This window comes from Mastigoproctus giganteus, chromosome 8 (genome assembly GCF_048544385.1).
Source record: "Mastigoproctus giganteus isolate SK-2022 chromosome 8, ASM4854438v1, whole genome shotgun sequence".
Classification (NCBI taxonomy): Eukaryota; Metazoa; Arthropoda; class Arachnida; order Uropygi; family Thelyphonidae; genus Mastigoproctus; species Mastigoproctus giganteus.
The window spans coordinates 159,583,701-159,600,892 of NC_143582.1; the positions used below are offsets into that span (position 1 = coordinate 159,583,701).

The 17,192-nt window shown below is 36.9% G+C and overlaps 1 protein-coding gene across 2 annotated transcripts in view; it reads left to right on the forward strand.

Annotated features, from left to right (window-relative positions):
• jar (Myosin heavy chain 95F jaguar) overlaps window positions 1-17,192 on the forward strand; it is a 633,758-nt gene that overhangs the window by 33,354 nt on the left and 583,212 nt on the right. For both annotated transcript variants that reach the window (XM_090379849.1, XM_090379848.1), the window contains exon 3: window positions 1,037-1,106. In XM_090379849.1, the coding sequence (XP_090235975.1) occupies window positions 1,037-1,106 (70 nt within the window). The remainder of the gene's footprint in view (window positions 1-1,036; window positions 1,107-17,192) is intronic.

Sequence of the window (17,192 nt, forward strand, 5' to 3'; positions counted from 1 at the left end):
ACTCACCAATCTCATTGCCCTTCTCTGTACTCGTTCCAGCAGCTCTACATCCTCATCCTTGGTGCCTCTGTAGCCAGGTGGGTAGGAGCAGCAGTGCGTAGCACACACTTCTTGATTAGACCGGGGTTCGAGCCCATGACCACCAAATACGGAGGATGCGGAAAGGTCAGGGAATGACCACCGCATATCCCTGGAGCAGTATGGCCTTAGTTGCTAATGCTTCTAAAAACCAAATAACGATAACAACAACAATAGCTCTACATCCTTCCTAAAATGAGGTCACCACGCCAGTATGCAGTACTCCAGGTGCCCACACCATTATGCAGTACTCCCGGTGCGGGCTGACAGTTGCCTTATACAAGGGGACAATCACCCACTTATCCCTGTTAGCAAAATTGCTGTATATCATTTACAAGACACCATGAGTTACTCTTGCAGCCCATCTGTACTGCTCAGAAAACTTCATATCTGTCTGCACAATTACCCCCTGGTTCTCTTCATTCTTTATTAACCTGAGTGTAGTACCACACATTTGGTTCTTTTACTCTGGGTTTACTGCTACCCATATGCAGTACTTTGCATTTGGCAATGTTAAACTTCAGTTTGTACCTATCAGCCCATCTGCTCAACTTTTCTAGATCCTGTTGTAGAAGTGTACTACCATTACTGTCATTAACAACCCTGCCAACCTTCGTATCGTCTGCAAACGTAGACATTAACCCTGATATATCTTCATATATATGATTGATAAATACAGAAAACAGCAGTGGGTCCAACACCGAACCCTGAGGGGAATCCACTAATAACATTAGTCCATGAAGAGCAGTGTCCATTGATTACCACTCTCTGTCTTCTCCCACTCAACTGTCCTTTTATGCATTGTAGCAATTCGCCCTTAATGCCATACTCCAATTTGTACAGTAGTTTACTAATATATAATTTTGATTTTTTGCTTTACAAATTTTTTTTTATATTTTTAGTATTTGATATTTATTTTGTGAATGTTATTCACAAAGTATGTATTTAATTCCTTTAGATTATTACATGTCCATACGAGAGTGTATTTCCTGCAGATGAGGATGATAAGAAAGATGTGGATGATAACTGTAAGTATAAAGATTTTGCATTTTTTGATTATGTTAATAAATTAGACAACTAAATTATTCATTTAAAGCTCATTTAAGGGTTTTGCAAGACTGAAAGAGAGCAAGCCAGCAAGTGGAACATTTAGTAGGTATTTAATATTGCTGAGAAAGTTTATACAGCAGGCCCTTGTTGTAACGTGGTTTTTGCTTTAAGCTGATTTGCTATAATGCTGTTCTTATATTATAAACCCATATCTGACTATAATGCTGTCTCAAATCACTATTATGCTCTTTTACCAGCGTACAGAAGATTGCATTTTTGGCATATTTAATGAAAATGTTTCATCTGATGGAGTTGATAACTTGAAACGAATAGCAAAACAGCATTAAAACATTTCCTATGCCAACTTGAGAAATTTTCCCATGTTTAGTGAAATTTTCTTGCATACTAATTTAATTGCAGTACAGTGACTTGTTACATAGTTCCGAGATCAACATTTTAAAAAATGATGAAATATATTGCTTGTAATATTTGCGTTATATGCATTTATCTGAAGTCTAGTCATCACTCTGTACAGTGTTAGACATTGTGCGTAATGGACAGTTTACTTGAACATTGAATCATAATTAATGCCACCAACATAGTTACATTTTCGAAGAGTTAATAATGGCAGATAAGAATGAAACAGCATCGTCTGGACACAGTACGAAGACTACAAATGTTGTAAGAAAAAGATTGAATTTGAAAATTAAATTAGATGTTTTTGAAAGAAATCAGTTCCGGTCAACGACAAGCAGATGTGTGCCGTAATTTAGACTGGTAGGTTTAACTGTAAGAACAATTATAAAAATAAAGAATTAATTTTAGCAGCGGGAAAGACAGCTGTTCCGCTGCAAGCAACTAGGGCTAGGACGGCTATTAGGATTGAAATGTAGTAGTACTAATAGTGGCATGTGATGCAAGAAAGCAAGCATATGAGCTTATGTAGCATCAGCCAAAAAAAAAAACAACTTACACAATAATTCCCTCTAAATGTTTGTCCAGTTCCTCCTTAAATTTATTTAATCTATCAACTTCCACAACGACAGATGGAAGTTTGTTCCAGCAATTAACCACCCGCTGGCTAAAGGAAAATTTCCCCACATCTATTCTACATCTGTCTTTCCTCAATTTGAATTTATGCCCCCTTAAGTTCGTAATCTGAACAAGTGCGTTGGATATTATATCCAATGCAGATCAGAATTCAGCGTGCTCAACCCATTCAAGGCCTTGTATACCTCAATCAGACCACCATGCAGGTGCCTGGTCTCCAGCCATTGCAATTTGCAGAACTCTTGGTAAGAGGATCCCTTCATTCCCCTCACCAATCTTGTTGCCCTTCTCTGTACACACTCAAGCAAATCTACATCCGTCCTAAAATAAGGTCTCCAGACCTGTACGCAGTATTCAAGGTGTGGCCTGACCATTGCCTTATACAGAGGGACAATCACCACCTTTTCCCTGCTAGCAAAATTCCTGTATATCATTGACAAAACCCCATGACCTGCCCTGGCAGCCTGTCTGCATTGCTCAGAAAACTTCATATCTGACTGCACAATTACTCCCAGGTCTTTTTCATTTTCTACCACATTAAGTGTAGTACTATACAGTTGGAACGTTCCTCTGGGGGTTACTTCTACCCATATGCAGTACTTTACATTTGTCAATGTTAAACTTCAGTTGCCACTTCTCAGCCCATCTTCCCAAATTTTCTAGATCCTGTTGCAGTAGCACACTGCCATTACTGTCATTAACAACCCTGCCAACCTTTGTATCATCTTCAAACTTCTACACTAAGCCTGATATGCCATCATCAATATCATTGATAAATATACAAAACAACAGTGGACCTAACACCGAACCCTGTGATACTCCACTAATAACATTAGTCCACGAAGAGCAGCACCCATTGATTACCACCCTCTGTGTTTTCCCACTCAACCATCCTTTTATCCATTGTAGCAACTTACCCTTAATACCATTCTGCTCCGATTTGTACAGTAGTCTTCCATGCGCAACAGTGTCAAAAGCTTGCCGGAAATCCAAGTATGTGATATCAAAATTATTTTTTGCCTCCAGTTCCTTTGTAACCACATCATAATATCCAATCAACTTTGTCAGACAAGACTTTCCCTTAACAAACCCATGCTTTCTGAATTATTGCTGCAGTCTTGTCTAGATGGAGAGACTTTAACTAATTTTATTGAAGATAATATCCAACGCAGAATTCAGTTAAGTTAAATATTATAAAAAAAAAAAAAAGAGAGATTAGTCTATGTGATGATCTGAAGAAAGCTCACCTAAAAAAAAAAATGTGGAACCATTTGAAACTAGTAGGGGCTATTTGCACTCTTGTACTTGATCAGTCTGCTATATAGTGCTTAGTAGGTCTCAAGTGGCATCCTAGAAACTGTTTCTTTATCCATTAAACAGATAAACCAACTGTAGAATATGCACAATTACAGACACAGTATACTGATGCTTCAAGTTTTTTAACATAGATGTAGCCGGACTTTTTTTGGAAATGAATGCCTAAAAGAAGTTTCGTATTGAAAGAAGAAAAAACATGCCAGGTTTCAAAGCAGTGAAGGATCATTTATTGTTGGGTGGTAAGGCTGCGGGGGATTTTAAATTAAAACCCCTTTTAGTTTACCAAGATGAGGGCCAAAGTACAACCCAAAATCGACACATTTTTCATGATTAAATTCATGATTTTAATTGGAATTTTAAGTTTAATTTTGATATGGAAGTGGTTACCACATAATTATATACGTATGTAATGCAGAATATTTTGTGTACAAATATTTGAATATTAAATATTTTGACTGACATTTGTGCATCTTTTCACTACCGTTTATTATCGATTAGGAAATATCCTATGGAAATATCTTATCCGACCGCAACTCACAAATACATATGTTACCTTATGGGAATGCAGCGCTCGCTTAGCACGAATTCACTTAGCACTCTTTTTTCCGGAATGAATTATCAGCATTAAGCGGGGTCACCTGTAATCTTCAGAAATGCAAGTTATAGAACATTTTTCTTTTCTTAAAATATTTTTCCCTTAAGATGAGAAAATATAAATATATATAAAAATTATATGCACATAGCTGGATTGTTTCAGAATTCTGCCATCAGACAAAAATTACTTATTGCTTGTAATATAATTCTAGCTAGTAATGTAAGTCTAGTGGATACACAAAAACATTAAACAACAGCAGGCATGCAGTTGTCTTTACTTCCCTGATAAGTTTTTTGAGAAAAAAGGACAGGAAATAGTTTAAAATGGAAAACTTTTAAAAATTTATTCTTAATTTTGATATTATTGTATAATAAGTTAAAAAAAACATTAGAAACAATAGTCTTGCTATCCAAAAATACAGTCGGACCTCTATACAGGGTGTCTCAAAAATATTGGTACAAACGTTTAGGGGAGGTAGGTAACATCTAAAGGAATGTGAATTGCATAGGAACCCATAACCGGAAACGTCACGGGAAAGTAGTAGCAGAGGCACAAGAAGCAGAAATGACACAAGACAGTAATTAGTGGCAAACATTTATTTGACATAATATTAACAGTGGAGTATGAGATGGATGCATTTCATGATGTTACAACAGATGCTCGAAGGTTCTACCATGAGACGCGATGCATGTGTGACACCGACGCAGCATGGATTGGCGGATACGGTCAAACACACCTGGAGTTTCTTTGACAGTAGCAGCAGCGCAGACGAGTCTCACCCCGAGATCCATTTTCGTCTCCACAGGTGATTCGTACATGATAGATTTGAGGGCCCCCCCCCACAGAAAGAAATCAAGGCTCGATAAATCAGGTGAGCATGGGGACAAGGCAATGGGCCCACCACAACCAATCGAGTGACGCCCAAAACGCCTGTTCAAATGGTCACGAACACACCTTCCATAATGGACAGGTGCCCCGTCATGTTGAAACCAAATGTTGCGCCTCACATTTGCTGGAACATCGTCAGATAACCCTGGTAGAACTTGTTTAAGAAAGATCCGATATTTAGTGGAGTTCATGCGGGATGGTAACAGGTATGGGCCGACTAAGCAGTCACCGACCATACCTGCCCACACATTTATTGTGAAGCGATGGGGCGCACACCGTGTGGGTTGTCATGAGCCCACATATGAGCATTGTGCTGATTGAATAAGCCTTGCTGAGTGAAATAAGCCTCATCTGTGAACAAACATAGGCTGGAAAATTCAAGTCTTGAACACTTTCTTGGAGAAACCACTGTGCAAAAGCCACATGTGCAGGATGATCTTGGGGGAGCAGTAACTGAACCCTTTGGAGATGAAAGGGGGTGTAAGATATCATTGTGCCAGACACGCTGTACACTGCAATGAGACACTCCAAAGGCAGAGGCAACGGCACATGTGCTGGTAGTAGGATTATTCTGGACGGCATTCAACACAATTTCTTCCATGGCAGGAGTTCGCGTCGAACGTGGTCTGCCCGCACTACTCCTGTTACCTCTAAATGACCCATAATCGCACAAATTTTGATGCACACATGCAAACAAACGGTGGTCCGGTACATGTCTGTCTGGGAAGCGTTCCCCATAAATTCGTTGAGTGGCTCGTCCATTACCCTCTGCTAATCCATACACTAGGTGCATGTCTGCCAGCTCACAGTTCGTATATCGATGCATGCTCTTCATGCAGCGACTACTGCTTGAATGAGTAAACCAGAAATTTTCCTTCTCGGGAACTGATGAACAGCGCCGTGTACCGACTTACAGCGACGTTTCCGGTTTTGGGTTCCTATGCGATTCACATTCCTTTAGATGTTACCTACCTCCCCTAAACATTTGTACCAATATTTTTGAGACACCCTGTATAATGAAATCGATCGTTCTCTTGAAAAAATTCGTTATACAGAAATTTCGTTATAAAGAAATATGACCTTTTCAACAATGAAAAATACTGTAAGTTCAGAAATATAATAAAAGATGGGAAAGAATAAAGTTTCTAACATTTTAAAGCAATTTATTAATACATACATATTAAGAAATGACTACTTACATGATGCCCACAATTTATTAGTACACTTTTAAGAATTATGTTGTAAAATGTTTGGTTATTGTTTGTTGTACACTGGATTCTACTGTACGCTGTTCATAAAAATGTTCGCATTTGTTTAAACTTTAAACACTCATATATTTTCTGTTACTTTTTCTTCCCACTGAAGGCCTTGATGCAAAGTTTCAAATTCTGCCAACATTTGTTTGGAAGGTTTAATATTGCCCTCATTTTCATCCAACTCATCATCGATATTGTCACTAGTTCTTTAAATACGCTCCCACATGTTGGAGTTATACTTCTCAACAAGTTTTTAACATAGATGAAGCAGAACTTTTTTGGAAACGAATGCCTAAAAGAAGTTTCATATTGAAAGAAGAAAAAACATGCCAGGTTTCAAAGCAGTTTCATGTCACTCGGATATTCAGTTCTATGACATCATTATCAACTCCTAAAAATTTGTCAAGAATAATTTTTCCACTGATCAAACCTCTCTTGGAACTCTTCCCAAAATTGCTCAGTGTCTTCTAGTAGTTCATCCCTCTCATCCCTGTTAATTAGCATTTTCGCAAAACCTGATTTTGTGACACAATTCTTAATCTTTGTTTCCATCACATCGACTCCACACTTTCGCCAACTCTGATATGCACATCCACAAATCAATAACAGATCGTATGGTTTGGTTGGTTTCTATTCACAGTATAATTTTTTTCAGTATGCACTTTCAGTAGTGCATTTTCAAATTCTTGGTCCATTGGCTGCAATTAAGACAAATTATTCAGAAGGAAGAAAACAAGCTTCACTCTTGTAAGTTTAAAAATTACTGAGTGATAGTGGGCAGGGTAGTTGTCGACAGTCAACTACCCTGCCCACTATCTATGTGATTTTTCTGTTTTCTTTTGTCCTCTTTCTATCGAAATTTAAAATCCACTGCTCAAAAATTTGGCTTTGTCATTCAAGGATTTTTGTTGTAGTTGTAGTCCAACTCTAATGACTTTACTCCTTTGAAACATTGGGGTTGTTTACTTTTACCTATTACCAAAAGCTTCAGTTTTTCATTACCAGCCATAGTTGCAACCGAAAGTGTTGCAACTATTTATCATCTGGTTTATCATCTTTAAAAGTCAGTGTCCTGTTCGGCAAACATTTAAAAAATAGACACGTTTCATCAATGTTGAACCTGCCTTTGGACTCGTAGTCCTCCATAATTTTTTTTCAAAAGTGTTTCTTTCCAATGGGTATAGTCTTCTTTGATTGCAACTCCACTTTCATCAGAAATAACTTTTTCGAGTAGGCCATGATGCTCTTTAAATTTGTCCAGCCAACCAGAACTGATTTGAAATGTTTTGTGCCCCAGAAAAGATGCATACTCCATAGCCTTTTCTTTTATTAATAGCCCTGATATCGGCATGTTTTGGTCTCGAATCAACTTCATCCATTTAAAAGCTGCTTCATCTACATCTTCCCAAAGGCATAATTTCACACACTTCCAATTGGGTCCCATTTCCTCAAACCGTTTGTGAATCGAAACAGGGTTTTTCAGAATGGTTGACACACTATTGGCAGGGACATCATAATTTAAGGTGATTTCTTTTTTTTTATGCCGCGATCTACACTATTAAGCACTTCCACTTTTTTATTCTACACCCGGGATTTCCTTTAGACACTGTAAGGTTACTTGCATAGCAGTTAAAACAAAGCTGAAATTAGGGACCACTTGTAGTTACCATGTAAACAGAGACTGGTGAAATTTAGTGAATGTGTGGATGACTCATTTCTTTGAAACAACAGATAAACTTCTGAGATAAAGGAAAATCACTCTCTCCTAATTCTCTAATAGGATGCTTACAGTAGGAAATAGGTTGACCAGTGCCAATGCCCACATCGGGATTATGCTTTAATCTTTGCCAATGGCATGTGGACATCTAACCAGCAGGACTTATCGGCATAATAGTGCGTAAGTTGTATAGGTTTTACTTCTTTTTAGCCATTGTTGACCCACTGCTGGGCAAAGGCCTCTCCGAAACTTCTATCGTTTTCCATCCCGCGCCATAGTTGGCCGGTTTCTTCCTGCAGAGTTTTACAGGCACCGTTATAAAATGTTTTAGCTCTTAATTCATGGAATTAAAGCCTTTAGCTATTAAAAGCTAAAGGGATTAATGCTTAATCCTTTTTTTATGGCACCTCCGTAGCCAGGTGGGCAGGAGCAGCAGTGCGTAGCACACGCTTCTTGATTATACCGGGGTTCGAGCCCGTGACCACCAAATACGGAGGATGCGGAAAGGTCAGGGAATGACCACCACATATCCCTGGAGCAATATGGCCTTAGTTGCTAATGCTCCTAAAAACCAAATAACGAACAAACAACAAGCTTAATCCTTTTAGCTCTTAATTCTTGCTTTCTACAGCATCAGCTTTATTGCCTAAAGGCTAGAGGTACGAACAGTGCATACCCAGGTCTCTCGAAATCAGTTCGTTATATGGAAATTTTCTTCATTATAGGGAAACTATTTTCAATGTAATAACCAAGGGGAAATCTGAAAGGTTTGCTACATAGAAAATTTCGCTATATGGAAGTTGGTTAAAGAGAGGTCTGACTGTATTTCAATACAGTCAGACCACCCCACATCCACCGTTGTGTCCAGAGATTGCTAAGGCAACACTTTACAGATGAACAGGTCATCAGCTGTTGTTTCCAGACATCTTGACCACCCCTTTCACCGGACCTCACCCCATGCAACTTCTGGTTGTGGGGTTTTCTGAAGAACCAGGTGTATCAGGAAAGATGTGAAACTCTGACAGATCTGAAGGACAGCATTAGACATCATGTGCTGGCTTTTCCAGTTGACATGTTACGTTCTGCTGTAGAAAATGCTGTTCTTCGAATGGAAACTGGTGTTGACCAAAATGGAAGATACATTGAACAATTGTAGTGCTGTTCAAGTGATTTGTATTGCCACAGTGCCATATAGTGACAAGTAACTAATTTTGTTTCCAGTAAATGGCAAGCACATTCTTTATTGTACCTGTTTTCCAAATTTCTCTTAAGTACGAGCTTTAGAACTCCCTCCAGAGCCCTCTACATAGGGATACTTTAATTTTAACAACCCTGTACATATATATATATATATATAGAAATAATAATTAAAAAATTGGAAGTAATATCAAAAATCAACAAACATTCTGACAGGACAGTGTAAATATATATATAATGGAGTTGTACCAGTCCGAAATTAAAGTATGCATGCTAGCTAGTGAAGAAAGCATAATACTTACAATTTTGGTATGAAATGTAAATTGGTGTTAAAATGTATAAATTTAAATTAAGTTTAAATTGTTATGTACCAATCACTTTTTTTAATGTTTTACACGACAACTTACAACATTCATTGAGTAATAAAGGATTAGTCAAAATGTAACAAAGCGCCCAAAAAAACACAGATTATATAGCTTACCTCTATCATATATTATGATTCAATAAACTGAAATTGTTGATTCTAATAAAAGAACAGTTTTACTCACTGCAACGTATAGTGTTTTCAAGTTTTGATTCAGTGAAGTGGCTGATTCATTTAACTAGTGATTCCTATAAGTAGAACTTATGGGAATAGACATTTGCCCTTGAGTCCAGTGGAATCTATATAACATCTGTCAGTTTTCTCTGTTGTCCATTTTGACATCCTTCCTTTGTGTTACTTTACCTGGAAGCTACAAATAAATATGTTTGCAGCTTGCAGGATAATTTTCCAGAGCATTCCCTTTAGTGCAGAATTTGTATCCAGCAACCTGAAATTACCACCCTGAACTGATAGAGCTTAGGAAGACCCTCAACCTGCTACAGTTCCCTTCTCTTAAAATTGAAACCCTTTCCTTTGACCACCAAAATTTCTCTTGGACACTATTCTTTTTATAACTTTGTGGTCACTATGTGCTGTCAGTTCATGCACTGTTGAACCGTTGATAATACTTGGATCTTTATTTAGGACCAAATCAAGATTATTTGTGTCTATTGTACTTTCTCTGACTTGAGGAGAAAAATAACCATCATCCATATTGTTCAAAACACTGATCCCACTAGGTATAGAGCTTGACCACAAATTCACTTTGTCGCCATGATGCAGTAACTGTATTTTAATATTCTCTTTACATGGTTCGCCCCCTTTTTGACCATGGATAGGGATAAACAAATGTTTATATGTGTGTGTGTGTTTGTACGTGCTCGTGCGCAAGCGCGCGCGCACACACACACACACACACTTATATATAAACATCTTGTTTATTCCTATCCATGGTGGGGGGGGGGGACTCATGCAAAGAGAATTTTAAAATACAATTATTGCATCATGGCAACAATAAATGCAATGTTTGAGATGCATTAGCTGCCATTAATTTGAAAGAAAAGTGCAAAAGCCATTCAAATAGTGCTAGAATTTAGTTCCAGCTAAAGTTGTATTTCTTCTGAAAGTTGGCAGGTATATATTGTATGTATGTATATATTTATTGGTATAATTGTCTGAGACTTCAGAAAACAGACCTTGAGCTGCATCACTGTATAATTTCTAGTAACGGCCGACAAACTGTTTAAATTAAACTTTATTAAAATAAATAAATAAATAGATATATACATAAATAAAATACTAAAGCAGATATAAAATAAAAATGTTAAAACGTTAAAAAAAAAGAAATATATATATATATATAATAAAAACAATAAAATAGAAGCTTTCAGGGTGAGATGTCCCTTCATCAGTTGCTCGGTGTACAGTGTGCTGAGTGTGTACAGTGGTACCTTGGTGTGCGAGCATAATTCGTTCCGGAAACGTGCTCGTAATCCAAAGCACTCGTATATCAAAGCGAATTTTCCCATAAGAAATCATGGAAACCCAGATGATTTGTTCCAAAACTCAAAAATATTCATATACTGTAAAAATGATTAATACAAAATACATACATACCTTTTCATATTTTTAATATTTAAATTTAATATACATAAAGCAATCGAATTTATGGTAGGACGACTTTCACTGTCACTAACGGAATCACTGCTATCTGTTGACTCTTTCTTTTTGTGTGACTTTAATGACACTTGCCTCGTCTTGAGGATTTCACGGAAATATGACATTGCATTGTCGTTAAACAGATTCATCGCTCGCACTATTACAAAATGAGGAGGCATGCTTGATACACATAAACAAAGCTGCGCGCGTGTAGCAATTGAATAAACAACACCATAAAGGCAGAGATACACTATTAACACCTCACATTTTACTAAAGCACATTTCTAGGGGTTACTACCATAAAACAATAAAAACAATTTCCAGTTATGTTTCTGCAAGTGGAATCTGGTATAAACTGGTAGTAAACTCGATCTAATTGCATTTGTGATTATACTGATAGCTGAAATTGTGTTGGTTTTTACGTTATTATGGTGAAATGTGTTTCCCCTTCACTGATATAAAAAAAAAAATACATTTTCAGAATCTTCTCTTCATTCCTATCGTGTTGCGTTCGGTTGGGGTGATTCTGCGTTCGACTGCCATTTCTTGTAAACACAAAGGCGAATCATGCATAAGCGAATTCGGTTCGTGTTATATAAGCTATCGTTCGCGTATTTATAAATCGTGGACCATTCGCGTATTTATAAACCTGGACCATTCAGAAATGCATCTAGACGTACCAGAGGTTCCAATGTGTGTCAGTTGAACATCCCCCAGACCATTACTGACCATCCACCTTCCCGAACAGTTTCTTGTTAACACGATGGGTGCATAGCTTCGTGTGTTTTCCGTGATACGCACCCTCCCGTTGACTGGAAATAACTGGAAACGGGACTCATCAGACCAGGAGACTCATCTCCAATCATCCAAGGTCCAGTGCCGATGTTCTTTCGCCCAGTTGGGGCGTAGAGTCCTGTGTCATGGTGTTAGCAATGGGACTCTGGTGGTTTGGCAGCTCCCATAGTCTGTTGCGGCTAATGATTGCTGATGGCTTTGGTGGAGACGTTTCTGGCACCTTCCTTGTTGAAGTCAGTGGTGATTTGTGCCACTATTGCTCTCTGGTTGGCTGAAACTGCAAGACAGACTTCGATGGCCACTTTCATCCACCACCTTTCTCTGCCCACAGCACTGTCCACGATGAGATGTTATTCCGGAAATAGCGTATTCCCAATACACTCTTGATGCTGTTAAATGGGGATAATGCATTTTCTGTACCACCTCCACGATAGAGTGACCCATGTGTTGGGCACGCACTATCGTCGCTCTTTCAAAGTCAGTTAACTCATGATGTTTATTCATACTGACAACGAATCTATGTGAATGCAGTGATGCAGTGTACCTATATACCTGCCAAGCTGTGGGTTTGTCCACTAGCGAGAGGGATGACAGCGTTACATTGCACAGGAACCAGGTATCCCATGAATTCTGTCCGTTCAGTGGTTAGTGCATTAATTAGTGATTCAAGGTAAGTGGGTGCTAGTCCTAAAAATACATCACTTCCAAAATTATTTTTATATGAGTAATTTTGGAACTGATAACATTCTTGTTTTCTCAGAATAATGCCTGAAAAGATTTGATATGCCAGTGATGGCACTACTGAATATTTTGTTTGGCTTTGTGTTAATAAAGAATGCCAGTACAAGGAAAGAAAATAAATGTATAATATCAAAATGAAAATTAGGGGGGCGGAGGCTGGTGAATAATCAACAATCTTTTCTAACATTGAAAAAAAAAATTAATAAACTCTTTGTTTTGAAAATAGTACTTTTTTTGCAGTCAAAGAACATTTTTTAGTTTGATTTTTGAATGTGAACGTCTTAAAATTTTATTATTTTAATTATTATCATTAAACAAAAAATTATTCTTTACCACTTAATACTTGGATTTTTTACACAGAAATATTTTGTTCCAAAAATGGTCACTTTTTTATTCTACTTTCTAGATACTGGTCTTGTGAGGTTGTTATGTGTATATCTGTATCCCCGATTCTAATAACATTCTGTTTGCAGTTCAGCTGAAATTAAATTTATCACATACATAATTGCCCCTATCAGGGTACTGAAGGGCCCTGATGAGTTGGGGGGGGATTTTACCACCGTTGTGAAAAAAGATAGCCACCATTTGATTTAAACATCACAGTATTCATCTAGAGCAGTGCTTCTCAAAGTGGGCGATATCGCCCTCTGGGGGGCATTTGAATTATCCATGGGGGCTTAGGCATGAAAGGGGACGGCGGGGGGGATAGGCATGAAAGAGGGCAACAGGGGGTCGGATGGAGCACCATCAATGATTGGCTGTTACAAGTGTTTTATGGCTTATTTAAAAAATGCTGTGCCAAATATTATTACTGTTCATTGTATCATTCACTGTCAGCATTTAGTTGCAAAAAAACTTGGTGATCAACTGCACAATTCTCTACAAACTGTTATTACTGCTATAAACAAAATTAAAGCATATTCTTTGAATTAACTTATGATTTAATTTAAGTGACTATAACTGACTATTTATGTAGTTGTAATTTTTTACGAAGAACGAATCAAGTGCAGTAAATAGTTTTCTTTATAATTCACACACATACATGCAGGGCTGCATTTATGTTTTTGGAGGCAAACAGACAAATATTCATTTCAGTTATTTAGCTTCACTTTATATTGGTGGGCTAAAAAAAAGCCCTGGCGAGGGCTTTTTTTAGGGGGGGGGCGGTGATCCAAAAAGTTTGAGAAGCACTGATCTAGAGTAAAACCTTCATGTTCATCTAGAGCCTGCACATATTTTTGCAGGGGTACCTAACATGAACCAACTTTATTTGTCGTGTCTAGAAAACTTTTTTTTTTTTTTTTTTTGTTTGAACAGTACCAGTAATTTAGAATTTTTTTTTTTTAACTTTTTACACATTTTCAAACAACAAAAAAATATTAATTCTGCTGAAAATTAAAAAACACTTTTAGACATAAAATGTGAACATGGGTCTATTGGTCTCTTCTATTTTCCAGTTTAAAAGATCATTATTGGGCACAGAATTTCAAACCTGTACATGCATATTTTTATGTATATAAATATTTAAAACAATATTAAAACACACACACACACACACACACACACACACACACACACACACACACACACACACACACACACACACACTATTACTTCTATTTCCAAATTTATTTAATTTTGTTTTTATTTTTATTTCAAATGTTTATTGCACCTCCGTAGCCAGGTGGGAAGGAGCAGCAGTGCGTAGCACATGCTTCTTGATTAGACCGGGGTTCGAGCCCATCACCACCAAATACGGAGGATGCGGAAAGGTCAAGGAATGACCACCGCATATTCCTGGAGCAATATGGCCTTAGTTGCTAATGCTCCTAAAAACCAAATAACAAACAAACGTTTATTTTTTTATTTCAAATTTATTTTATAAAACATAAAATATAAAATATTTATAATTTAATTTATATTGTATTTAATTTATATTATAAAATATAAAATTATTTATTATATTTTTTATTATATTATTTAAATTTATTTATTTATTTCAAATTAATTTTATTTTGGTGTGCGTCACAGTGCAACATTTGAAATTATGTATGTAGGTTGCTTGCAGCAAAGTCCATCTTGAGAATGTTGACTTTCAAGTTCTCATCTTTATTATATGAAAACACTAACAAATCTTACATAAATAACTCCTCTAAGATTGCAAATGTTTACAGAAGTAGTGGGAGAGGAAAGCAAATAACTTTGCATATATTTTGGCAGGGTACCTGTCACAAACCAGTGATCTTTTAATCTAGAAAATGGAAGAGACTAATAGATCCATGTTTGTATTTTATTTTATTATTTTTTTATTTTTTTGAATTTTCAGCAAAATGAATATATTTTTTTGAAAATAAAATGTGTAAAAAACACAGAATTTTTTAAATATTTAATTTTTTTGTTACAAGACTTATATTCAATAAAAGTTGCAGTCCATTGACACTTCAGTTGTCATGTGGGGGTAAATGGTCCTCCTGCCCATTTAAAACTGTTCCCTGTGATTGGTGCCTGTACTTGCTGGGTTGAAGCTTTTAGTGCCTTCCTAACTTACCCTAATTTATATTTTCCAATTTTCAATGTGATTTGAGATCTGCTGTGGGTGAGTAGTCTATGTAATTCATGTCCAAAGTGATCTGGAAGATAGTAATAATTCACTTGACCACTTGCATTTCGATTTCAGAGTGGAGCATTCTTGTTTACTGGGTAATCATGCAGTTATTTTATTTTAGTTCTCCTTATTATTTTGATATCAGTTTTGATTCTGGAGTCCAATATTCTTGTTCATTGTGAACCACACAGTTATTTTATTTATATGTTATCACCTACAGTAATTTTTTTACAGTATGATATGTTGTCATGTCACATTGTAAAAGAATTAGTGTAGGGGATTTTAGTGCTGAAAGCAAAACAACTGTTAGTTGTTTTTGAATGTTACTGAATATACAGATTGTCAATTGAATAGCGGCACTGGGGTGGGGGCTCAGATGAGCCAGCTACCTGGTCCTGAATATTGAGTAGGGGATCGGTCCAGTGAAGAATTGGAGAAAGGCTCTATGAGACTGTTTGTCCTAGCACCCATGCTGGTTTTTGTCACCTCCAGAAGTAAATAATTTGTGATGGAGAAAGTGTAGAAGCTGACAGTAGTGGATGTAGTGACTGGGATTTTTCTACAACCAATTGGCACCGAGAAAAAAAAAAAGTTTCTTTAGTGAATTTTCCCCAGTAATGCTGATCATCATATTCTCAACTGAAAAATTTTATACATCATTCAGCGGTTAAATATGTCTTTACTTTTCTGAACATGGGCTTAATAATAATGTCAATAGTATTTCATAATGTGACACTTGAAAAAAAATTATCATCTTCCAAAGTTTTCTGTTCGACTTATAAATACCATTTCTGCATTTTTATTGTAACAAAATGCACTGCAGTTATTTTGGAGAATAATGAAAATCTATGGGATTTTTTTTGGCTGATGCTGTATAAGCTTGCTTTCTTGCATCATATGCTTTGCTAATGCTAACTCAGATTGAAGTGCTTAGATTACCACTATCTTCCTTTTCAATTTGCCTGCACATTGTGCATCTTAAAGAACAATTTAGTTATTTTTTTCAAGAGACATGTTTCATTAATATGTATAGCTTTCTTTATTTGGAATTGAAAATAGTGGAAACAAAAATTTTTATTTCTTGTTGAAATAAGTGAAATACTAAACATATTTTTGATAAGTGTTGAGCATCAGATGGCCAGTTTATTTATGACTGTGCTTTTTCTCCTGAATGTGAAAGCTCTATATCATGTCTATGAATAGATATGTACCAAGAACTATTATGAGATTAAAAAAAAAGTGGTCCACAAGTGCAAAAATGAATTTTTAAATTGGCGGACAGTAGTCCTCCAGTTGTCCATAACACCATATTTGATAAAATCATTGTGATCACAGAAATATTTAGAAAAGATGAAATGTTGGTTTTTTCATGAAGAATTCAAAAAACCTAAAAGAGACCGTTATAATAATTATAGTAATAAATTAGAACAGTAATAGTAATAATAAAAAACATCGTAAAAGTCGCTTCAGAAGACCTACGTTCCCCAAGGTCGAAGTGATGGCTGAGGCAGATAGTGGCACCATCTGATGTCACTCACAAGAACTAGTACTACCACTAGATGTAAGCTGAAGCTAAACAGATCCACCTCCATTGATGGACAGTGTCGAAGAGAACTAATATTCATACTGCATTGAGTGTGGTGCAAATCACTCGATAAAGAACTCGCCTTAGGCAGAGGGGTTGGTTTGAAAAGTTGGAGACAGCCTCCCGAGAAAGACAGTGGAGCAAGTGTCGCTGTTCCCCGTATGGCCATCACAAGGGAGGGGCAAGACTATCCGCCCCAACCAACTGAAAGCGCTTCCTGTGCAACTGCACTGGTGACCATCCAGGAAGGAAGAAAATGCCAATACATGAACGCGAGTTCTTTATCCTGCAGGAG